The following is a 25842-nucleotide window of genomic DNA, read 5'->3' on the forward strand; positions in this document are numbered from 1 at the left end:
AAAAGTCTGGACATGCCCCTGACTACTCTGCTGTAGTACAGCAACACAAATAAACACAGGAAATAAACATTTTACAACAAATATCAGTATTAAATAACAGAAAAAAAACAAAAACAGGAGGTGATAACCATTTACATTTCTAAATAAAGTACGGTCATTTTGTTTGTCAGTTTCTTATTTGTGAGGGTTAGAATTTTTAACAGGATAACTGTGTTTTCAAATCTGTAGTTTTAAAACTATAAACAGGATAATTTGTAAAGCCATTTCACTTTATTTAAGTAATATTTAGCTAAAATTAGGATCAAATTAATTTAATATGATTAATTTGAATATGAGTACGGAAGAGGATTAGGGCCAGACATGAGGAATAAATTACAATATGAGGAGGAGGTTTTTCATTAGGAACTTTGAGAAGAAGTAGAAATGTTGAGAATTAAATGGAAGTACATCTAGACTGCTCAAATTCGGCTTCCCGAAATATCAACTTTTTTCTTGAATTGCATAAACGAAAAAAATCTGTCTGGTCTGACCACAATCCTCTTCCATATCAATTTCTCATTTGTGAGATTTAGAAAAAAAATTTTTTTGCAGAGGTTAAATTAGTTTTCAAATCTGTAGTTTTAAAAGTACAAACGGAGGATAATTTGTGATTTTATAGAAGTAATATTTATCTTAAATCAGGATGAAATTAATCATCATTCATTGTCTGCGAAATTCGACTAAAAAGAAAATCAGTAATACAGCCACATTTTGTGAATCTTTACTCTGGAAATCAAAGAAATCCTACTCGTTGCGATGTCGAACTACAAGTCCCATCCGGAAGTCGGGCTGTGTCGTCATCTAACGTCGACTCATTCGGTGACGTAGCGCGCAGCCGCCGGGAGAAGTTTGAAAATAAACGTGAAACTTTTTATTTCTCTAACGGTGAATGTCAGCGTCGTTTGATTGATCCCAACGAGCAGAGTTTGAAGAGAACGGCGTCCTGAAGTGACGGCTCGTCGCAGAGGGAGCTTCTTTATCCCGGTGAGTGTTTATTTAAATTCAAAAGTAGCCGCTAGCTGCTGAAGCTGTTGGTGTTTGACATGAGGCGACCGACTGTCAACACGCTGCAGCTGCTCTCTCTCTTCTGCTGTAGAGACACGTTTGTTCACAGTTATGTCGTTTAAAGGAGGAGAGCTTGTAGTTAAATATAAATAAAGCTTAGGAAGCTGTTTGACTGAAGGAAATGAAGCTAAGTTTGCTAACTGTCACCTTGTTGCCGCGTTAGCAGAGGAGACACCTGTTACCGTGTCACGAACACGCGCTTTAAACTCTCACAGTCCCCGAGTAGCTTCATCCAGCCTGCTCCACGATGTGTAAACATCCAGCCTGCTCCACGATGTGTAAACATCCAGCCTGCTCCACGATGTGTAAACATCCAGCCTGCTCCACGATGTGTAAACATCCAGCCTGCTCCACGATGTGTAAACATCCAGCCTGCTCCACGATGTGTAAACATCCAGCCTGCTCCACGATGTGGAAACATCCAGCCTGCTCCACGATGTGTAAACATCCAGCCTGCTCCACGATGTGGAGACATCCAGCCTGCTCCTGGATGTGGAGACATCCAGCCTGCTCCACGATGTGTAAACATCCAGCCTGCTCCACGATGTGTAAACATCCAGCCTGCTCCACGATGTTTACACATCCAGCCTGCTCCACGATGTTTACACATCCAGCCTGCTCCTGGATGTGTAAACATCCAGGAGCAGGCTGGATGTGTAAACATCGTGGAGCAGGCTGGATGTTTACACATCCAGCCTGCTCCACGATGTTTACACATCCAGCCTGCTCCTGGATGTGTAAACATCCAGGAGCAGGCTGGATGTGTAAACATCGTGGAGCAGGCTGGATGTTTACACATCCAGCCTGCTCCACGATGTATAAACATCCAGCCTGCTCCTGGATGTCGAGACGTCCAGCCTGCTCCACGATGTGTAAACGTCCAGCCTGCTCCACGATGTGTAAACATCCAGCCTGCTCCACGATGTGGAGACGTCCAGCCTGCTCCACGATGTGTAAACATCCAGCCTGCTCCACGATGTGTAAACATCCAGCCTGCTCCACGATGTGTAAACATCCAGCCTGCTCCACGATGTGGAGACGTCCAGCCTGCTCCACGATGTGGAGACGTCCAGCCTGCTCCACGATGTGTAAACATCCAGCCTGCTCCACGATGTGTAAACATCCAGCCTGCTCCACGATGTGTAAACATCCAGCCTGCTCCACGATGTGTAAACATCCAGCCTGCTCCACGATGTGTAAACATCCAGCCTGCTCCACGATGTCTAAACGTCCAGCCTGCTCCACGATGTGTAAACATCCAGCCTGCTCCACGATGTGTAAACATCCAGCCTGCTCCACGATGTGTAAACATCCAGCCTGCTCCACGATGTGTAAACATCCAGCCTGCTCCACGATGTGTAAACATCCAGCCTGCTCCATGATGTGTAAACATCCAGCCTGCTCCACGATGTGTAAACATCCAGCCTGCTCCACGATGTGTAAACATCCAGCCTGCTCCTGGATGTGGAGACATCCAGCCTGCTCCACGATGTGTAAACATCCAGCCTGCTCCACGATGTGTAAACATCCAGCCTGCTCCACGATGTTTACACATCCAGCCTGCTCCTGGATGTGTAAACATCCAGGAGCAGGCTGGATGTGTAAACATCGTGGAGCAGGCTGGATGTTTACACATCCAGCCTGCTCCACGATGTATAAACATCCAGCCTGCTCCTGGATGTCGAGACGTCCAGCCTGCTCCACGATGTGTAAACGTCCAGCCTGCTCCACGATGTGTAAACATCCAGCCTGCTCCACGATGTGTAAACATCCAGCCTGCTCCACGATGTGGAGACGTCCAGCCTGCTCCACGATGTGGAGACGTCCAGCCTGCTCCACGATGTGTAAACATCCAGCCTGCTCCACGATGTGTAAACATCCAGCCTGCTCCACGATGTGTAAACATCCAGCCTGCTCCACGATGTGTAAACATCCAGCCTGCTCCACGATGTGGAGACGTCCAGCCTGCTCCACGATGTGGAGACGTCCAGCCTGCTCCACGATGTGTAAACATCCAGCCTGCTCCACGATGTGTAAACATCCAGCCTGCTCCACGATGTGTAAACATCCAGCCTGCTCCTGGATGTCGAGACGTCCAGCCTGCTCCACGATGTGTAAACGTCCAGCCTGCTCCACGATGTGGAGACGTCCAGCCTGCTCCACGATGTGGAGACGTCCAGCCTGCTCCACGATGTGTAAACGTCCAGCCTGCTCCACGATGTGGAGACGTCCAGCCTGCTCCACGATGTCGAGACGTCCAGCCTGCTCCACGATGTGTAAACGTCCAGCCTGCTCCACGATGTGGAGACGTCCAGCCTGCTCCACGATGTGGAGACGTCCAGCCTGCTCCACGATGTGTAAACATCCAGCCTGCTCCACGATGTGGAGACGTCCAGCCTGCTCCACGATGTGGAGACGTCCAGCCTGCTCCACGATGTGTAAACATCCAGCCTGCTCCACGATGTGGAGACGTCCAGCCTGCTCCACGATGTGTAAACATCCAGCCTGCTCCACGATGTGGAGACGTCCAGCCTGCTCCACGATGTGGAGACGTCCAGCCTGCTCCACGATGTGTAAACATCCAGCCTGCTCCACGATGTGGAGACGTCCAGCCTGCTCCACGATGTCGAGACGTCCAGCCTGCTCCACGATGTGTAAACATCCAGCCTGCTCCACGATGTCGAGACGTCCAGCCTGCTCCACGATGTGTAAACATCCAGCCTGCTCCACGATGTGTAAACATCCAGCCTGCTCCACGATGTGTAAACATCCAGCCTGCTCCTGGATGTCGAGACGTCCAGCCTGCTCCACGATGTGTAAACGTCCAGCCTGCTCCACGATGTGGAGACGTCCAGCCTGCTCCACGATGTGGAGACGTCCAGCCTGCTCCACGATGTGTAAACATCCAGCCTGCTCCACGATGTGGAGACGTCCAGCCTGCTCCACGATGTCGAGACGTCCAGCCTGCTCCACGATGTGTAAACGTCCAGCCTGCTCCACGATGTGGAGACGTCCAGCCTGCTCCACGATGTGGAGACGTCCAGCCTGCTCCACGATGTGGAGACGTCCAGCCTGCTCCTGGATGTGGAGACGTCCAGCCTGCTCCACGATGTGGAGACGTCCAGCCTGCTCCACGATGTGTAAACGTCCAGCCTGCTCCACGATGTGGAGACGTCCAGCCTGCTCCACGATGTGGAGACGTCCAGCCTGCTCCACGATGTGTAAACATCCAGCCTGCTCCACGATGTGGAGACGTCCAGCCTGCTCCACGATGTCGAGACGTCCAGCCTGCTCCACGATGTGTAAACGTCCAGCCTGCTCCACGATGTGGAGACGTCCAGCCTGCTCCACGATGTGGAGACGTCCAGCCTGCTCCACGATGTGGAGACGTCCAGCCTGCTCCTGGATGTGGAGACGTCCAGCCTGCTCCACGATGTGGAGACGTCCAGCCTGCTCCACGATGTGGAGACGTCCAGCCTGCTCCTGGATGTGGAGACGTCCAGCCTGCTCCACGATGTGGAGACGTCCAGCCTGCTCCACGATGTGGAGACGTCCAGCCTGCTCCACGATGTGGAGACGTCCAGCCTGCTCCTGGATGTGGAGACGTCCAGCCTGCTCCACGATGTGGAGACGTCCAGCCTGCTCCTGGATGTGGAGACGTCCAGCCTGCTCCTGGATGTGGAGACGTCCAGTGTTAAGAAAGAAAACGGACCAAACAACGACTCGATTTAACAGAACAGAGAGGAGCGACGTGAGGCTGGTGTTAGATCGAGATTTGTCTACCTCGCAGGACAATTCACGATCAGAGGAGCTGCTTATCAACAGCAGGCATGGCAGGGAACAGCTGGGGCCCCGGGCCAATAGGAGGCCCCCCCTAAAGGCTGACCTAACACATTTTAAACCACAGTAAATACCTTAATGAACCAAAACTAACTTTCAAAATAAAAGCAGAGCAAAGGAGAAAATGTTTATTTAGAGTGGGGGATTTGCAGAGTTATTAAACAACTTGGCGGGGCCCTTTCTGTCTCATTTAAAAAAAAGAAATGAGAGCTGGATCTCCCTCCAAATAGATTAAAGTCAACCTGATGAAGTTTTTTGTTATTAACATGATGAAGCGTTCATCACTTAAACGTCCAGTTATGATCAGGCAGAGAATCAGGAGTAACAGCCTCAGCGTGCCTCTAGAGAGAGGGGGGAGGATCCCTGAAGTTCCCCTGGTTCCCCTGGTTCCCCTGAGAGACACTAAACCTCCTGTGGATCCTTCTCTGTAAAGGTTTTTCCTGTTTTCTCGTCCTTGTGCGAAAATAAAAAATGATCAACTCAGCAAAACACTACGACGACGTTCTCCCTGGAGAGACTGAAAATATGAACCCCATATAGAAATATTATTGCCCCTTATCCTTCTCTGAGATCAGCAGCTTTTCACTCTGCGTTGCTGTCCTTTTTAAACGGCTATAAAGACGTCTGGATTTTGAACATGTCAGACAACGTGTCATTAACGTTTTCTTTTCCACCTGTACTAAACTCTTAAACTGGTTAGTGTAGGAGAAAGACGTTTTCTGTCCCTTCAAATTCAGATTTACAGAAACGTTCTCTGTGTTGAACTCTCCTCTGTGTGTCAGGCAGAAATGTCTTCCCCAGAAGAAGAACCTTCAGGCGTCCCGTCGTCTGCCGCCCCCGTGCCGTCCGCCGCCGTGTCGTCCGCCCCGGCTGCTGCTGCGGACATTCATCCTAAAGAGGAGCTCAGGAAGCTGCTGGACGAATGGGAGGAAGTAGAGACCGGCACCACGGAGCAGCTGGTGTCCGTCCTGACTAAGTGAGCGGTGTTTGTTTTATCGGCTAAGACGTATAAATCTGTACTTCCTGTTCATCGAGGAGGTGACCTTGTCTCATCTTTCTGCAGAGTTTCTGAGCTGATCGAACGCAACACAGAAATGTACTTCAAAGAAGACCCCGATCCGTTTGACGATCGCCATCCAGGTCAGAGTCCGTTTACTCTCAACATGAAATCTTTTTTAAACTTGATGTATTGTTTGTTTGTGTTTTAAACTCTTTATTTCCCAGGCCGTGTTTCCTTGAGTTTCTGACTGCTGTGTTTTTATTCTTCAGTTCGAGCTAACCCCGGCTGCGTGCTCGGACAGCTCCTGAAGACGATCTTTCAGAACGATGAATTCGCCAACGCGGTGAGGACTCTCGTTTTTGTGATGTGGTTTGTGAAGTCCAGCTTTGACGGATGAGTTTAGATATTTATCTGATAATCTGCGTTTGCCTTTAAAGACAAACAGCAGATTGTTTATTTTTAGGTTGTAATGGTGTGAATGTACTCTGAGTATGAACACACGAGATCAGAGTAAAAACATGTCAGACTCAGGATTAATATCATGACGTTTACACTTCTTACTGTATGATAAACATAGACAGAGGTGACTGGGAGATAGACCAGTGGTTCTCAACTGGTTTAGCCTAAAGACCCACCACCAACTCCTTCATGAACATCGTCACCCAAATTTCAGATATTTTTTCAACCAATCAGATTTATTGAGCATTAAGGTGCTGTTGACGTCACCGGCGCTCTTTTGTCAAATATAAGAATGAATGAAGAAACTAATAACACACTTTCCCTTTAAGGTGTTTAAAACTGTGTCTGTGCCGGTGTCTTTGTCAGCTGTGATGGTGAAGACAGGAAGCTGAAGGTGTTCTCTGTTTGTTTTCCAGCTGTTGGACACGTACATCATGACCAGCAGAGAGCTGAGTCTGAACACGGCCGCCTGTCGTCTGCTCCAGAACATCATGCCGGGCGTGGAGACCTCGGTCGTCTTCCAGGAGAAGGTCAAACTTTAGAAAGTTGTGAGGGTTATTTCAGCAGAACTCAGAGCTGGAAGTGTAGAAGTAATGTGATTAACAGCAGAGACAGAGTTATTGGTTTCTATTTCAACTTTTAAACTCAAGATATCAATCATCCCAGGAAGGTGACTTATTTCAACGTAAAGAAATCTGTTTTAAGCGTTTTTAAATTCGAGTTTTACTAAAGAAGAGATTTAAAGATAAATATTACCATTTATTAGTTATTGTTTCTATGGCAACCCCTGAATAAATCAGACCTGTGTGTGTTACAGGAAGGTCTGGTGGAGACGTTGTTCACCTGGGCTCGTGAAGCAGAGCGACCGCTGTGCGTCTACAGCACGGGCCTCCTCGCCAGAGCCATGAGCGACCAGGAAGTGGCGGTCGGCTACCGAGAACAAAACGCTCAGCTGGTGGGTTTCACACGCACGTCTCGTCTTTCACTTGACTTTCCTGCCGGTTTGCTCATCACAACTTTAACTTCTAACAACAAACAGGAAACCTTCATTTATTTATTTTGACTGACCCGCTGAATGAACGCCGTTGACTCCATGAAGTCTTTGTCTGCTCAGTCAGCTCACCATGATGTGCTCGTGCTCTCACTGAATGACCCAGTGTTCGTGGTTTAGAAAACTAAAAGATGAAGTTCTGTCCAACAAGATGGAAAAAAGTGAAACTTCAGAAGTTTTGGAAACCATATATCACAAAGAATTATGTGTTTTTAAGTTAAATTTACATTTTCCGATTTTAGTTTTTTTGCATTAGTCATGATTTCCTCCAACAATCTTGAAAAAAACCTCTTCATGTTTCTTCTCTGGACTTCCAGGTACCGCTCATGATTCAGCGCCTGCACGAGCTGCAAAGTGAAGAGGCAAAGAGTCACTCTAATCCCAAAAAGGCGCTCCAGAATCTACCTCAGGACTCTCCTCAAACCTCAAACATCTCAACAGACCGGCATGAAAAGCCAGAGAGGGAGGACGAGGGAGCGGAGGAAGAGAGAAGCGAGAGAGACGGAGAGAGCAGAAGGCCGGCGTCAAAGTGTTCCAAACCTTTGTCGCAGCTCGGCTCGGCCGTGAAGAACAGCAGGAGTGGACCCAGCTCCACCCGACTGCTCCCAGGCTTTGTTTATCAAGCAAGCCAGGAGTCCACCTCGAAGGAGACGGAGGACAGGCAGGGAGAGGGAGGAGGAGGAGGAGGAGGAGGAGGGAGGAATCGAGCGGTGAAGGAGAACGGGAGGAAGGCTAAGCAGAAACTCAACTTCACCTCCTCCAACATGACCGAGGAGGAGGAGGAGGAGGAGGGAATGGAACCCAGAGACCAGCCAACCAGCAGCTCCTCCTGGTCCGAGATGAGCTCCATGGTGATTGGCTCGGACTACTGCTTGTCACCACTGAGCCCGGCCATGGAGCAGAGGCTCATCCTGCAGTATTTAACACCGCTCGGAGATTACCAAGAGGTGAGACCACTCCCACTCCCCACCCAGAATCATTTACTAAAAAAATCCAGTCAGAGGACAGAGTCTCTGCAGACACAGTCACCAGCACACATGTATGGAGGCCCAGAAGGGACAATGGAGCAACTTTACTTTTTCATAAGTCTGTATTTATTTATTCGGACAAAGCTACAAAACTCTACCTTTAAAACATTACAAGCAAATTCAGAAATAGCAACTTTGGAGCTAAATTGCAAGTCTTCATATTTGTCCATTTCTCACAAATGCTCCTGTGTTTGCAGTGTTGAACGATGTTATTGCATTCTTATCTTTGTCTCCCCTGCAGCTGCTGGCTGTCTTCATGCAGCTCGACACCCGCTCCTTACTGTTGAACTACATAGACCTGAGGAGGACCAAAAATGTGCAGCTCACCTATGATGCACTTCTGGTAAGACCGATGTCCTCGAAAGCCACCAAAAACACAAAGACATGAGAACGTGCCTTCATTACTAACTTCATCATTACATTTAAAGAGACATACACACCAAACGGAGCGTTCAGAGAGAGCTGGTTTATACAGGGTCACAAACCTCCTCTGGTGTTTGATTCATGTTATATTTTGACCAAAGCACAGCACATATGTTTCATTTACACCACAGAGGACTGTTTGAAAAGGTGGAGGAGGGGGATGATATGTCCTCTTTAATGACACTCTCAAATTGAAAATAATAATGTCATCTTGGTAACCTAAAGGACCACATTATCGAGAAATAGGTAATCTGGAGCAGTGTGAGTGCAGGCCAGCGGGGGAATGGGAGACAAGAAAGCTTAAGATTCTGTTTACTGAGTTGTCTCATCATGTCAAACATTTGTTTACATTAGTTAAGGTTCTACAAATAACGCTTCAGTTTTCCTTTACAACTCAATCCCTTCACTTGTTTTGTAAATCCAGTTTGGGGTGTAATGATGGAAGCCGTGTAGTCCTTGATCTTCCTCATCCTTCAGTCACTCAAACATCCAGCTCCTCCCCATAGAGGAGCACGTCTGTGTGTGAGGAATAAAATAAATTCTTGTGGGTGGGACTGTTGACCTAGACTAAGATTACATTTTGTCCAACTTTAGTCAGTGATGTCTTACCTTTATACCACAGAACTCCTCAGTTATTTGATTTTTCTAAGGTGGTACCCCAGATGAAGGGGTTTACATGGCCTTCAGGGCATCTGCAGATCTTGAAAAGCAGCCTCTGTTCATGGTATGTGCGCCCCATGTTTAGAGGCTCATATTTGGATGAGACCTTTGGCTTCTATATCTATATCCTATATCTCAATAAAGGCCCAAAAAGCCTAAAAATAAACTGTTAAAAAAAACAAAAACAGTCTGTGAACATCTTAAGCAAACTTCTATCACTGTTGTGACATGCTGGAACATTTCTTTTAACTGATTGATTTGCTGTTTTAAGAGTTGAATCAAAGAGTCTCGCCCTCTTCCTCTCTTCTCAGTATCTCGCCTCGCTGCTCCTCCACAAGAAGTTTGCAGCGCAGTTCATCGCTCACGGAGGAGTGCAGAAACTTCTGGAGATCCCGAGGCCTTCGATGGCAGCCACTGGAGTTTCACTCTGCCTGTACTACCTGGCGTACAATCAGGATGCTCTGGAGAGGGTACGGTAGACAGCAGAGAGACGCACACAGCTGGTTTGAATGCATGACGAGATTTAGATTTGTTTTCATTGGAGCTGCTTCTGAAGGTGTAATACTAATGCAGTGAAAGTTTGATTTTACTGATTGAGAATGACGTTGGACTGAGCGGATGATTCCCAGTTCTTTACCCCCCCTGTTTTTGTGTCCTTGTAGGTGTGCACCCTCCAGGACGGCGTGCTGTTAGGCATGGTGGCCTACGCTCTGTGGCTGCTGGAATCGTCTCACGCTTCAGGCGTCTGCCACGCCACCATGTTTTTCTCCATTTCATTCTCCTTCAGAGCGGTGCTGCAGCTGTTCGACCACCAGGACGGCCTGCGCAGGCTCGTCAACTTGGTCAGCACTACATTTTTTTACTTTCATTGAGTTAATAGTTCCAAAGTGGAGCATGGTGTTTTTAAATGTACTGTTACTGCCCTAAGTGTTAATGCATCTTAGCGGGTTTCCTTGTCTCCCTGTAGATCAGTACTTTAGAGATCCTTGACATCGAGCACAGAGGCTCCGTATTGGGTGATGACTTTGTTTTCTCCAGCCGGCAGATAGCCAAACACACCTGCATGGCCCTGCGCAGGTACTACCATGGATAGATGTGTGTATAGTTGATGAGTGGATGTGACAAAAAAATACTTAGTATATGCCAAATGCATGATGGATGGTCACTGTCTCCCCAGCTGCTTGGCTGACATAGTGGTGAACCCCAGGGCTCAATCATTGGTCCTCTACTTTTTGTGCTGTTATGCAGATGACACACATTTATACTTCATAGTCAAATCAAAACAACTGCATTAAATGCTCCAAGTTTATTTACATCTTTTTGCTCACTGCATCATAGACCCACTCATTATACCTGCAGCAGTAAACATCTTTGAGCACCAATGAATTCATACTCATTCCAAAAAGCATGGACTGATTACACTTTGTTTTTGATTCTCTTTGTTCAGGTACTTCGAGGCTCACCTTGCAGTTAAAACTGAACAAGTAAAACAGTCCCTGCACACATTGGAGGGAGGTACCACTGTTCCCCAGCAGCCATTTTACAAGGTATGTGGTGTAATAATCAGGATACCATTTGCACAGCATGTTCAGCTTCTTACATTTAAACCCTGTGTGTATGTATGTATGTGTGTGTGTGTGTGTTCCTGTATCCAGGCATACACGTACACCAGAGAGCAGTTTATCGAGATGATGGAGTTCCTCATCGATTGTGGTCCTCCTCAGCTGTACTGGGAGCCAGTGGAGGCTTTCTACAAAATGTCCTGTGTCCCTTTAATGCTGCAGCTGATATCGTTAGCCTGTGACTGGAGGACTTACTACGGCAGGTAAAGTCACATGCACACTTTCAGTAGTTATTGAGAATCATAACTTGTTGATTCGTTAAGGCAGGGATTCCCAAAGTGTTAGGGGGCCTGAAGTTATGACAGGGGGGGTCCAGGTCCATCCCTTTACTTAAGTTTCTGTCTCTCTTATTTTGTACCTTTACTGTCTATCCAGGAGTGACACAGTGCGGTACGCTCTGGACATCCTGGCCATGTTGGTGCTGGTTCCCAAAGTTCAGTTGGTGCTGGCGGACACTGTGGAGGTCCTGGACGAAACCAATTCTCCCGTTTCCACTGTGGGTCAGTAGATCTCTGTGTTTTCACTTTCAGTTCTTCAGATCTCTTTCCTCCTCGTGTACATCAGTGTCTCTCTCCTACCGGCTGCAGGTATGAGCATCATCCTGGGTGTTGCAGAGGGCGAGGTGTTTGTCAATGACGCTGAAATCCAGAAGTCTTCTCTACAGGTAAGAAGATGGTAGCCCTTTTCATAGGGCACCGTTACTAAGCTCCACTGTTGTTACACCTTAAAGTCTTTATATGTGATTTTTCTCACTAATATAAATCAAGTATCTCCTCTGAAAATAACTCTGTGAGTCATGACTGTCTACAATGGGTGTAACACCCGAGTCCCACTGTCTGTGATGTTTTCAGAGTTTTGAGTCCTATCTTCAGTTTGTTTACATCGCCCAGACGGCCGGCTGACTCCTCCCCTCGTGTATAAAAGTAGTTTAATTGAGGGACTAGAGAAAAGAAGAATAACATACTGTACTCACTGCTTAACTGTGTTTCTAGATCACGCTCATTTCAGGTAAATTTACATGCAGTGTGAAGATACCAGCATAATAAAGATCGCTAGCATAACAATGCAGCGCGAGTTGTTTTGGTTTCATGCTGGTGCTCAAGGACGACATCTGCTGGATCAAAATATCGCTTATAAAGCCTTTAAGACTTTCATATTGATTCTGCAACAGTAGTGTGATATTGGTGACCCAGTCTGTGAATTCACGTTGCCTTCGTGCGTTGCGGAAGCAGACAGGGAGCTCATCATAGACACACAATCAGACACACAATCAGACACACAATCAGACACACAATCAGACACACACAAAGCTCTGCTGTCTGTCGCTGGCTCTGCCGACCCCATCTCGCCCACTCTAAGGCCTCTGTTACTACCTCTGAAGACAGTACAGAGGGGGGATCCCTTCTTTCCCAATCACAGGGATGTAAATATCACACACCTGAAACGCGCTAATGGCTGATGCTGTTTAACTTAAAAATGTAAATAAATGTTTCAGTTTGTTTTTCATCCTCCAACCTGAACCCGTCTCCCCTCCTGTTTCCTCTCCTCTGTCTCGCTCCAGGTCATAATAAACTGTGTGTGCGCCCCAGACCAGAGCATGAACACAGCGGGGGCTTTCACTGTCACCCCCCTTAGGCCGTCCCTCCACCTCAAACAGCCGCCCGCCCCCCACAACAGAGTGCTGGTCCACATGTGGCAGGTGGTGCAGAACAACAACGGCATTAAGGTAAGAATGTGAGACGAACGACATGATTCAATGTTTAACCTTTAAAGTGCCCATGACCGTCCCACACATCCGTCTCCTCCAGGTGCTTCTGTCTCTGCTGTCCGTGAAGATGCCGATCACAGACGCCGACCTGATTCGAGCTCTGGCCTGTAAAGCTCTGGTTGGACTCTCCCGCAGCTCAGCGATCAGGCAAATCATCAGCAAACTGCCGCTCTTCACCAGCAGCCACATCCAACAGGTGAGCACCAGATCAGATCTCTGACCTCAGATCAGTCCTGCAAGCCAGGGTTCAAGTCTGACCTGTGGCTCTTTTCTCGCATGTCATTCATTCCCCTTTCTCTCTCTCTCTCTCTCTATCGCTCTCTCTCTTTCTCTCTATCGCTCTCTCTTGCTCTCTCTCTTTCTCTCTCTCTCTCTCCCTCTCTCTTTCTCTCTATCTCTCTCTCTCCCTCTCTCTTTCTCTCTCTCTCTCTCCCTCTCTCTCCCTCTCTCTTTCTCTCTCTTTCTCTCTCTCTCTCCCTCTCTCTTTCTCTCTGTCTCTCTCTCTCTCTGTCTCTCTCTCTCCCTCCCTCTCTCTCTCTCTCTTTCTCTCTCTATTTGTCTCCCTCTCTCTCTCTCCCTCTCTCTTTTTCTCTGTCTCTCTCTCTCTCTCTCCCTCTCTCTCGCTTTCTCTCTCTCTCTCTCTCTTTCTCTCTCTCTCTTTTTCTCTCTCTCTTTTTCTCTCTCTCTCTCTCGCTCTCTCTGTTTCTCTCGCTCTTTCTGTCTCTCTGTCTCTCGCTCTCTCTCTCTCTCTCTCTCTCCCTCTCTCTCTTTTTTCTCTCTCTCTCTCCCTCTCTCTCTCTCTCATGTACTCATGTTTTATTTCTTCCTCCCCAGCTGATGAAGGAGCCGGTGCTGCAGGACAAACGGAGCGAGCACGTCCGTTTCTGCAGATACGCCGCTGAGCTGACGGAGCGAGTGTCGGGAAAGCCCCTCCTCATGGGTACGGACGTCTCGCTGGCTCGTCTGCAGAAGGCCAACGTGGTCGCCCAATCACGGATCACCTTCTCTGAGAAGGAGCTTCTCATCCTGATCAGAAACCACCTGGTGACCAAAGGGCTGAACGACACAGCGAACACGCTCGTTAAAGAGGCCAACTTACCCGTTAACTCCTCCTCCTGTGTCACGCCTCCCGCCTCCGCACTCATCCCAAGGACATGCAGGTTACCTCGGGTTGGATCCTCTCCGGCGTCCTCCGCTGCAGCCTCCTCCACCACTCCCTATCGCTCCCCTGTCCTTCCTCACGCCTCGTCTGCCTCTGCCATGCTCCCCCCTCCCCCTCCTCCTTACCCGTCCTGTCACTCGTCACCTCAGGGACAGGCTTCACCTCTGCTCGGACGCATTTTGTTCACGCGGGAACGACAAGCGACCCCATGCAACTCAGGAAAAAAATTCAGGGCTTTGAAACAGAAGTCTGACCACGGGGCTTTCATACAGGTCAGTTATTGTTTGATTATAGTTTTTATAATTTAAAGTTTGGTGGCTTACATGACACCATAAAAAAAAAAAAACGTTCCCAGATCAGAGTGCACCAGGTAAGCTATATTCATTCTCAAGAAACAAAAAGAGAAACAAACTACAACAAAACAAACTAAATAAACAGAATATCCTGTCTTCTTTTCCAAGCTTTTGAAACAAAATTATCAAGTTTAAAAACATCAAACTTAAACAGCCATTCCAGTTTCTGCACATCTGTCCGCCCCAATATTTCAGATTTTTCTTCATGAAACAATAATTCTCTTAAATCATCAGATTTTGTACGATGCAAAAGAAAATGGGACTCTGTTTCAACTTCGTCCAACTCACACATCTCACAAAGTCTGTTTTTGAATCGATCGACTTTAACGGCCAGAGGGAGAATACCAGATCTTAACTGTGCGACTGAGGATCTTTGGCTCTAGATATATATATGTATATGTGAACACAATTGTTGGCAACATCTTTTTGCAATTCAACAGTTGTGCAGGACTTTTTGAAGGACTCCCTCCTCCCCCTTTGCTCCTGTCGTTTTTTAAGCTTCACTCTCATGTTTTATCATCAGTAAAATAACAGAGACTGTATTGCTTCATCGTATCCAAGAGTATCAATCTATCTAAAACCTTACTCCCCAGACTCCGGCCATGAAGAAGCAGCTGGAGCGCCACCTCCCGTCCCCTCCGTCCCTCGACAGCATCATCACCGAGTACCTGAGGGAACAACACGCCCGCTGCCCCAACCCCGTCACCACATGCCCCCCCTTCTCCCTCTTCACCCCGCACCGCTGCCCTGAGCCCAAACAGAGGAGGCAGGCGTCGCCCAACTTCACCGCCCGCCTCGGCAGCAGGGTGCTGTACCCCAAATACGGAGGTGTGGACAGAGGGTGTCTGGATCGACATCTCATATTTAGCAGGTAATGAAGAGACAAACACTTCAGCTCCAGAACCATGCTATGTTTCAAGGAGCCTCTTCTTTAGTGTTTTTAATTTATTACAAGACATTTAAAAACTCTCCCAACCTACACTCTGAAATCTTTGTTCAGGTTTCGTCCGATGTCGATCTTCCACGAGGGCGGTTTCACCTGTTGTGCCTTCTCAGCCCGCGAGCGTTTCCTGATTCTGGGAACCTACTCGGGTCACCTCAAGTTTTACAACGTCTTCTCTGGACAGGAGGAGGCGAGCTACACCTGCCACATATCAGCCATCACACACCTCGAACCCTCCAGGGTACGTTCACACACACACACACACACACACACACACACACACACACACACACACACACACACACATTATATAACGCCTGTGGGGCGATGGGTGACAAGTTGTGAGCAAATAGAATAATATCAAGTGATTTGGCCTTCTTATTAAAACACTTTAGCCTTTTTTAAGATTAACAAACATCGATATTTGAAGGACGTTAGCTTTCAATGTTTTAAATGTGAATATTTAAAGGGCTCCTTGTGTCTTCATGGAGCTTTTTAGGGACGTTCACAATCATTCTGCTTGTTTCTGTACAGCGAGAACTCTTATGGCATTGAGAAATAGAAGAGACTTTTGCACTTAAAGTTCCAGATATTTTCCTGAGACCTCCCAACTTGCAAATAGCATGTCTTTACTTAAAGGATCAATCAGTGAGATGTGTAGAGAGTGAGATGATAAAGGTATCTTACTCTCTGATCATTAAGGAAACATGCTATGTTGAAGTGCTGGCTTCTCTGACAACAATGTAGCAGCCAGTATGTCCTCCTTCTAACTTTAGATTCTGCTCCTGAATGCTCTGGATTTGTTTGGACCAGAGAAGGTAGGCGCTTTTAAGACACACCCCTACACAGCCGTTTTGGACGCCCCTCGGCTTGTCAGATATGAGAGCAGTTATCAGGTCAACAGGTGTTGCAGTGATGGAAGCGGGCAAGAGAAGTGGTTCAGATAGAAGTGATTGTACACATTTTTAACTTCAGCAGGTGTGACCCTGCGCTGTGCAACACATAGACAATGAATGAGTTTAAGAGCAGCATGCAGAGCTTACCGCGTTCTATCTGAAAGTCCTGATGTCAGGAGGATGTATTGGGTGCTGCACTGTTGAAAGAGAAGGCACTTAATGTCTGACGATATAGTAAGGACAGTAGACATCCTACTTATTGGTCATTTCAGTAAAATAAAATACCCTCATCCAAGTAAAAAGAAGTTTATTAAATCCTTTTTGTGTTTTTCCAGGATGGAAAGTTGCTCCTCACCTCGGCTCCTTGGAGTGAACCTCTGTCTGCTCTGTGGAGTGTGGACAGCGTCTTCAGCAGAAAGTAAAACTCTCTCTCTCACACTCACAGTGTTGGACGTTATGAGCTGTGACATGTTAAAGACTTTGGTTTCTCTCTCAGGCACTCGTTTGTAGACGATCACTACGTGGAGTTCAGTAAACTCTCTCAGGACAGAGTCATCGGCACCAAGGACCAAGTCGCACACGTATGTTCCCCCACTCAGCACATCTTTTTATTCTCTTGATTTCTCCGTTCTGTTAAATACAAAACAGTCCCACGTTCTTCTCTGATCTTTCCTTATGACGATGTTTCAGATCTATGACATCCAGACGGGTCAGAAGACACTCACCCTGAACGACCCCGCCCTGGCCAATAACTATAAGAGGAACTGTGCCACCTTCAGCCCCACGGACGACCTGGTGCTGAACGACGGCGTGCTGTGGGACGTGCGGGCGTCTATGGCCATCCACAAGTTTGACAAGTTCAACATGAACATCAGCGGGGTTTTCCATCCCAACGGCCTGGAGGTCATCGTCAACACAGAGATCGTATCCTTTGATCCTGATACTTTTTATATGAATTCTTTGCAGTGAATCGCTCGGCAGCTTGTTTTGTTAAGGCTGTCATGTTGAGACTTTTAAAAACACACGTTGGGTCTTTATAATTTCACTTGCCCCTAAATTCCAGCAGACGCGTCTCAAGCTGAATGTGTGTGCTTCCACTGGCTCTGCTGAGCTCCGTCAGTCCGGAGTCCTCTGCAGCAGATACGCAGGTCTTAATTTCTAGCCGGATGCCAGATGCATCAATTTACCACCGAGCAGATCAAGCGGGACAGGAAGTCAGTTTTATACAACATACATCGCATTATCTCGTGCAGTCGCGAGTGTAATCTGTAAGTACTTCAGGAACTCTTTTGTCTCTGGACTCCAGCTCCCTGTCTGTGCTGTAGAGTAGAATAACACTGATACATCTGTTTCTTTATTCATATTAAAGGCTTTATATGTGATTTTTTGATCCAGCAGATGTCGCCCTTGAGCACCAGCATGAAACCAAAACAACTGGCGCTGCATTGTTGTGTTAGCATGCTAATGCTAGCGATCTTTATTATGCTGGTATCTTCACACTGCATGTAAATTTACCTGAAATGAGCGTGATCTAGAAACACAGTTAAGCAGTGAGTACAGTATGTTGTTCTTCTTTTCTCTAGTCCCTCAATTAAACAACTTTTATACACGAGGGGAGGAGTCAGCCGGCCGTCCTGGCGATGTAAACAAACTGAAGATAGGACTCTGAAAACTCTGAAAACATCACAGACAGTGGGACTCGGGTGTTACACCCATTGTAGACAGTCATGACTCACAGAGTTATTTTCAGAGGATATACTTGATTTCTAGTATATTTAAGAGTGAAAAATCACATATAAAGCCTTTAACCTCAACTCCTGATTTAATGGAAACAACTCGTCCCACGTCGTCGTTAGTCATGCGCCTGATTATTGAATGGAAATGAACAATAGTTGTGATTTTCATTTTAACTGTAAGATAAAGAGGTGAAGGAAGCGGTTTGGATATTTCCATGTTGTTCTGTCGTTGTGGGCCTTGACGGTTTACAGTGGGACCTGAGGACCTTCCACCTCCTTCACACCGTCCCCGCTCTGGACCAGTGCAGACTGGTCTTTAACAGCAACGCCACCATCATGTATGGAGGTACGAGCTGCTTATTTTCATCCCTTACATCACTGACACACACAGACGACTCTGACGCACAGTGAGTCACTTCATGTCCTGGTTTGTCTCCCACAGCGATGCTGCAGGCAGACGACGAGGACGACGCCATGGACGAGCAGATCAAGAGTCCCTTCGGCTCGTCCTTCAGGACCTTTGACGCCACGGACTACAAGCCAATTGGTTAGGAGCACTTCCTGTTTGTATCAGACTTCATCGTTTGACTTCAGTACATTGTAGTTTGAGTGAAGAGTTGTATGTACAGACTCCCTAAATGAGGCACATGTTGCTTTATTTTTCATCTTTTTTTAACAGTAAACTCCACTGTGAAACGTTTTTGTGATCGATTTGAACTCCTCCAGTCTGAGGGGATTTGATTTGGTTTGAATGAGCTCAGTGATTTAGTACTTTTCCTCAGTTTTAACTTTGTGTTCTTTGATTTTCAGCGACCGTGGATGTGAAGAAGAACATCTTTGACTTGTGTACAGACAGCAAAGACTGCTACCTGGCTGTCATCGAGGTACTCCATCAGCACTTCAAAGATCTTTGTGTTTAGTCTGTATCATGTAAGAGGACGAGCCACGTTTGAAACCACAGACACTCTTCAACATGGTCGGTGTTTCTCTCTGTCTGTGTAGAATCAGGACACGGTGAGCTTGGACACGGTGTGTCGTCTGTACGAGGTGGGACGACAGAAGCTGGCAGAAGAGGGAGACGACGACGATCAGGTGAGACGCATGGAGCTGCAGGTGTTAGGTCTCTGTTCTGTTGACCTCTGACCTCTGAAGTCAGATGTCCGAGCTCGGAATGACCTCACATCTGAGTTGACTGCGTTCCAGTGATGAGTTGGCAACACAGATTTTTAACTTGAGTTCTTGGAGCGGCCGCACAAAAAACGGCGGAGCGCTCGGAAAAAGACGCTGCTCTGTTTCTCCAGACGGCCGCTTTCGTCTGCCAACGCTCTCTATTGATTAAAGACAACCGAAAGAAAAACTCTAGGTGGTTTATTCTTTATTCTTTATGCACATTGTGATGGCTTCAAACAAAATCAATTAGGTAAGCCATTGCTGAACGGGTTTAACACATTATCAAATAAAAACAAAAGGCCACCGCGGATCCAAAGTCAACTTATGAGCTACATTTATTAATAGAAAACTTCTCAGCAAAAACTAAACTTCACAAAATAAAATAAACAAATCAGATCGCTATATAATGTATATCCTGCTTCCCCACTCTCCCCCCAGGTGTCCTCAATCAACTTAAATTTCACTGCCGATACGCCGCGGCTCCGCCCCCAAGTGGGAAAAATAATGCCCCCAAATCAATTAACAAAATGTAAAACCAAAATAAGCCAGAATTAACAATAATATAAACAAATAATTCTAAATTCATTAATGTTTGGCTCTTCTCTATTTTATGCTCCTCCAGGATGAAGACCAGGACGATGACTCCTCGGACACAGATGATGATGACGATGATGATGACGATGATGACGATCTGGACACCGACCGGCTCATAGACGAAATGGTGAATGACGAAAACGCAGAAGAAGACGGGGACGAGTCGCCCTCTCCCACAGACGAGGAGGTAAGTGATTAAACAAACCACAGCCGTGTTCTTTAGTTTCAGCTGAGCAGCAGAAAACTCAGTGTGTTGTTTGCTTTTCCTGACATCGTTTCCTCCTCTTTAGATCTTTGTTTGTGTTGTTTTTACTAAAATCAATAATCTAGATGATCGTGAAGCGTTTATTGATGTGTAGTTTCATGTCCAGATGTTTCCTGTAGTGTCTTAAGTGGTTTATTTTGGCTGTGAGTGATGTGCAGTAATGTTTGTTTAAACTGGTCTTCACAGATTGCAGATCTTCTCGGCAGCAACAGCGATAACGACAACAGTGATGACAATGATGATGACGACTCTGAAGACTCGGATCATTCATACAGAAGTGATGAAGGATCGAGCGTGACTTTTGACTTTGAAAACATGTGTGAGTATCAGTAAACAAAAACAAACACACATTGAAGAATGGCTGATAAATATTATTGTACTTTGGAGCACAGGTGGCCTCACAGTTCGGCCGGCCGTATATATTGATATATACTCTCCACCTGGTTTCCTGCTCTGTCCACTGCCCTGTTGAATAAAAGCCCAAGAATTAATCCTAAAAATGTTTTAGTTTTATTACACTACCGGGTCCAATTCTGTTTATTGATTGGACGGCCGAAAAGACAAGAGAGACAGAAAGTTGGGGAGGACAGAGAGGGGTGTGACATGCAGCAGAGGACTATAGCTTCTTTATGTTTGTTGCCTGCAGTCTAAGGGTGCACTCACACTAGGCAAAGTTGTCCCGCACTGTGCTTAAGCATGATTGCCCCCCCTCCTCATTCCACCCGCTGGTCTGCACTCATACTGCTCCAGGACTAACCGAGCCTGTGCACGGTAACCTCTTGTACATAACATCATAACACAGCACATGCATGGCTTTAAGTTGTTATGATGCGTGCTCAGTTTACATGACAGACGGAGTCAAATGAAAACAAAAGGGACGCGCTGTCGAGTCTGTGTCTGCACATCAGAGAACAACACCAGAGATCATGACAGATACTTTACTGACTTTGAGTCTTATGTTGAGTCATGTTAGTCAGATACAGACAATGAAGGCTGCCCACGTCGTGTGCTTGTGCTCATGCGTGAACTGTACCGGGCCCAAGCACAAGCCAGGGCCGAGGAAGTGTACCGAGCTTGAGCACAGATCGGAGCGATCACACTAGTCAAACTAACTGGACTTTCAAGGTGACGCGTGCTTAGCCACGGTACGGATTGCCTGGTGTGACTAAAGCAACAAAGCCTCACAAAGAACAGCTGAATGAGTCAGTCATATTTTCAAAACTGAACCTGAACTGAGTTTCTTTACAACAGGCTGTTAATGTGTCATTCTGCTGTAAGGTTAGGAAGTCTCACTACTGGAGAAAGCCTCCAGCGGCCGCTGGAGGAACTGCAGTTTTTTAGCTTTAGCTTCAGAATGCTGCAGATAAACACTGAGGACTTTATATGAAGCCTTGCACTGACAGTATATATGCATGTGTGTGTTTCTGTGTGTGTTTCTGTGTGCGTGCGTGTGTGTTTGTCCTCATGTTTTAGTGTATCCAGAGCCCTCAGATGACGACTTGTCTCAGTTGCTTCGGGCTTACAGCAGCAGCTCGTCCCCCTGACCCCGGGATGAGATGATCGTCTCTCTTCTGTCAAAACGAAAGCCAACGTGGACTTTTCTTTTTAACCATCATTTCTCCTTTAACAGGCAAGTAAACTGTGAATACACCGCTATGCACTAAAGCTTCCCAGAGGAGGACAAAACATATCTCTGATTTACTCTCTATGTTCTGAACTTACGAGAGATGACAATGACGGCAAATAAATGATTACCCATAGTTCATGGGGCTCAGGAGAATAAACGGACTCTTCACTCGGCTGTCGGAGGATTGAGCTCGTTTGAAACATTAACATTTGTTTCTCTGCTCGACAGAAGAGGTTTCTCACGTTTAAAAAACATTTTCTCACAGTCTTGAGCTCACATGACCTCTCGACTAACAGAGGAACGTGATCGTCTGTCGAGGAGTTTTCATTATATGTCCCCCTGTGTTCTCATCAATGAATCATTCAGGTTAAATCTAAAGCGCAGAATATAAACACCTGGATGTGATATTAGATTTTCTTGAATCCTCTAGACGCGCTGTTTGTAAGACTGAATCCATTTACTTCCTCTGAGAGTGGATTAAGGTGTTGAACTCTAAAGTTTCATGATTAAAGGGCAAATATTTCAATAAAGTCAGTAAGGAAGCACAGAAACAGCCGGGCGCCTTTAATACTTTGGAAACCACTTATATTTTCTCAAACTTGATCTTTACGTCTGCTCATGGATCTGATTGGCTCCTCCTCCACCCTCATCTCTGCTTTGCCTCCAGATTTTACAAACTTCTGTTTTACCGTTCAAATCATCAAAAGTAAAAACTTTTAAAGAATTGAACTGCCCTCTTCTTTAGGAAGCAGTAGATACTTAATGTGCACAATGTCTAAACAGCAACTGTGCAATCCAATGCACTGCTGCTTTGCTCATTTTGAGCCCGTTGTTTTCATTAAAGGTGACATATCCTCCTCCTCTCCAACCAGTTTCAATAAGTCTAAGAGCTCCCCAAAATGTCTGTGAAGTTTCTTGTTCTAAATCCACTCTGATCCTGTATTTGATCATGTCTATAAACCCCTCTATTTCAGCCCTGCTCAGAACAGGCTGTTTCTGTGTCTGTACCTTTAAATATGTAAATGAGCTGTGTCTGACCACGCCCCCTCTCTGGAAGGGCTTGGGTGTACTCGGTGCTTTCCCGCTCCATGTCTTATTGTTTACGGTGAGAAGGCAGACTCAGAGGGCAGAACAAACACCTAGCTGTGGGAGTGTCACCCACCTGGGGGAGGGGCTACTGCCCTTTGTGATGTCATGAAGGGGAAATCTCCAAAACGGACTGTTTGAGCACACATTTTCTGAAAAGTGGAGCAGGAAAAAGACGGAGAGGATGGACTTTTCTCATCATTGGGGGATTTGTAGACGGACTAGAGACACATTAGTTTTATAATATTTTTTTTGCATCATATGTTACCTTTAATATTAATTATAATTACCCCTGAAATCCCACAAAAATATTTTTGAGGGTAACCTCGATGTGGAAGGGTTTTATTTTTGTTTGGATTTTTCAGTTTTGTAATTTAAGTTATTTTTTACTTTTAATTTATTTTAGCGCATCTCAACGAGGAGGTTTAAAGCTTTTGAGAGATATTTGGGAGAAATGTTAGGAGCTCTCTGTGTGATTGAGGCTTTTAGCGTCTGCCTGTCCTCCAGGACAGAATGAAAGGCTAAAAGACTGAAAGCACAGAACGAGCCTTTCAGACATCTGGAAAAACTTTCATATGTTCGTGTGCTTTCAGTAAAAATCTAAATCACAGTAAAAGCTGAACAGAGCGGCTGAGCTGTTAGTGTTGAATCCTTCGCCTGTGGTGATGGTCGCCTCTTTGAGTTTGTAGCAGCTGATGAATTTGGCCAGCTAGAATATTGGAATAGTTGTCATAAAGTACATTTATGTGATTACACTCTGCAGGGATTGTTTCTTCTAACGTAGCTTGATTTGTTAGAGTGTCCATGTGAAATCTGACTTTGATAAAAACCAGTAGTTCAAACATTTTCAAATGTTTTAATATATTTCATAGTCTTGCAATAATTTCTCTATCAGCCGCTTTAAGGTTTCAAACATGATGTTTGTTGTACAGAGTGCTTACCTCATCAGTGACCAGGCGACCTTTGGCCTGTGTCTTCATTACGGGTCATTAATACAGCCGGTGTATGATGTATATATTATATATCACACCTGTCTGAGGTTGTGGGCGTCACTCTGTGATCTCTTTTGTAACTGCGTCCAACAATCTGCCTTAAGTCAAAAGGTTATTTTTCATGCCACAGCAGCGTAACAGAGACATAAACTTTACATTTTACAACCAGATTGTTTTGTATTTACAGCCGTTTGAATTGTTGTGATTGTTAATAAAGATGACCAGAATATAATTAGATAAACTTTGATAATAAAAAACCCCTCTCTCTCTCTGTTGTGACGTTTGCCTCGTGTGTCTCAATGGCTGTAAAGTTTATTAGAACTACAGTATAACTTAAGTTACAGTGAAGCTCAGTGTGCTCGACATCAAGGATAAAAACACAGGAACATAAAACAAGAAACATTTACTCCAAGAAGCATGAAGAAGATCCAGAAATCAAGTCAAAATAACATGCCCACCTCCCCCTATATACAATGCATCAGAGACACAGCACGGCAAACAAACACCAACAAGCATCAAATAAAAACATACTGCACATACCACCAATGACAAGTCATATCACTGACACACACACAGTAACTATCAGGATGCCCAGGGTTTTGTGTTTGGCTCTGAAAGTAGAGACAGTTGTGATGAAGCTACCTTGTTTGGAAATACATAAATGTTGTAAATCCAGGGAATTGAGCTTAATGTATTTAATGTTTTTACTCCCAAGAGTCTAATTCTGTTATTAATATCACATTTTGGTCGATTATCACATTTCTCAAAGTCTTCCCCCAGTTACAACTGCAGACAATAAATCATAATCAAACAAAACTATTCCATTTTGCACAGAGTAAAAAAAAAAAGCCCAGTTGTATCCATATCTGCAAACATCTAATATAAGTCCTAGATTCTGTCTCTGATCTGCTTGTCCAAAAAAATGTAGAACCTGTAAAATCAGAAGCCTCTCATTGATTTGCATGTTTTCTCGTGTTGTGTTACCCAAATGAGCCACTAAAGGTCAGTATTGAATTATGAACAAGTGTGGGTAAGTAGGTATTTCACTATCAGGATACTTTCTCATTTTATTAAAATGAAGATGGTTTTCCCAGGAGATGATCAGGGAGCCCTGAAATTATCTTTAAATGACTTACTTTGAATTTAAGTATACAGTGAAATGTTTAGGTCTACACATGAGAAGCGGACATATATTGGATGTAGGCCTACTTTATTAAGTAAATGATAATTTTAGACCGCCCGGATGACAAACCAGTCTGTTCAACCTCTTTGTTTGAGAAACACTGAGATGTCCATGCACGACCGGATCAGTGATTACCTACCGTCTGCCTCTGCAGGTAAGAACAAGTGTAACATTTTACCTTTAGTGTTTCCAATATTTTGCCTCTAATATCTGCAAGAACCCTAGTCTGTGGTCAAAACTGTTTATGACTTATTAACAAGTGGGACACCGACCGACCAAAGTTACCAATATGGAAATGATATCCAGTAGTGTTTAAAGTTAAATAATAAATTAAAATAATGTATAGGATTGTTTTTTCCCTTCAAAATCTACTGTATTCACTTTTAATTGTTAACTTCTCTTTCACATTTTTTAGCCCTGTGGTAATCTCGTGTGAGTGGTAGACTAATGTTCGTTGCCTAGCAACGCTCTAATCTAAAAAACTGATTTACTGTTGAGAAATAGACTTGAGCAGTTTAATTCAAAAGAGCAAAAGAAACACATCTCAGCCATCTAACATGAAATAATGCTGACCTTTTAATGCTAACTTTTCTCTAGACAACCCCAGTAAGTCTTTTTCTGATGGTTTTTACTTTGAACGATACTAAACGTTATTTGTTGAGTTTACTTATGTTAACGGTTAAATCTCGTCATTCTTTAATGCGGTTTTAATTAGCTAGTTGAACTTGTCGGCTATTCAGAAAAGTATTTCATAATTAATTAACCAGTTCTTTATTATTCTGTCAAAACAATATCATAAAATTGTTGTAAAAATCCTTAGAAGTACAAAGTCCAGCATTAGCATAAGTTTGTAAAGGCTAGTTTGTGAAAGACAGTTAAG

At 45.4% G+C, this 25842-nt stretch overlaps 1 protein-coding gene across 3 annotated transcripts; it reads left to right on the forward strand.

The window, feature by feature from the left end:
* Window positions 1-43: 43 nt before the first annotated feature.
* LOC110003486 (DDB1- and CUL4-associated factor 1) lies at window positions 44-24048 on the forward strand. 3 transcript variants are annotated; one of them, XM_065955429.1, is made up of 30 exons: window positions 44-1023; window positions 5727-5920; window positions 6008-6084; window positions 6214-6287; window positions 6820-6933; window positions 7221-7358; window positions 7772-8401; window positions 8724-8825; window positions 9877-10035; window positions 10228-10407; window positions 10533-10642; window positions 11013-11112; window positions 11221-11390; window positions 11563-11687; window positions 11775-11851; window positions 12749-12913; window positions 12996-13151; window positions 13790-14389; window positions 15064-15341; window positions 15471-15654; window positions 16645-16727; window positions 16806-16890; window positions 17000-17233; window positions 18298-18391; window positions 18488-18592; window positions 18856-18929; window positions 19048-19137; window positions 19838-19996; window positions 20261-20393; window positions 21557-24048. In XM_065955429.1, coding segments are annotated over exons 2-30 (4686 nt in total). In that variant the 5' UTR covers window positions 44-1023; window positions 5727-5732; the 3' UTR covers window positions 21559-24048. The 3 variants fall into 3 exon arrangements, with proteins under 3 accessions (XP_065811501.1, XP_065811499.1, XP_065811500.1); XM_065955427.1 differs by having other exon boundaries at window positions 46-1023; window positions 21548-24048; XM_065955428.1 differs by having other exon boundaries at window positions 46-1023; window positions 5731-5920; window positions 21548-24048.
* The last annotated feature ends 1794 nt before the right edge of the window (window positions 24049-25842 follow it).

The sequence above is a fragment of the Labrus bergylta genome, chromosome 5 (assembly GCF_963930695.1).
Source record: "Labrus bergylta chromosome 5, fLabBer1.1, whole genome shotgun sequence".
Taxonomy (NCBI): Eukaryota; Metazoa; Chordata; class Actinopteri; order Labriformes; family Labridae; genus Labrus; species Labrus bergylta.

Bases quoted from the DNA above. Each gene is read 5' to 3' on its own strand.
- LOC110003486 (XM_065955427.1), top strand. From the start codon at position 5,733: ATGTCTTCCCCAGAAGAAGAACCTTCAGGCGTCCCGTCGTCTGCCGCC. The intron at 10,643-11,012 runs GTACTACCATGG...CTCTTTGTTCAG, and splicing joins ACCTGCATGGCCCTGCGCAG to GTACTTCGAGGCTCACCTTG. The intron at 15,342-15,470 runs GTAATGAAGAGA...ATCTTTGTTCAG, and splicing joins CGACATCTCATATTTAGCAG to GTTTCGTCCGATGTCGATCT.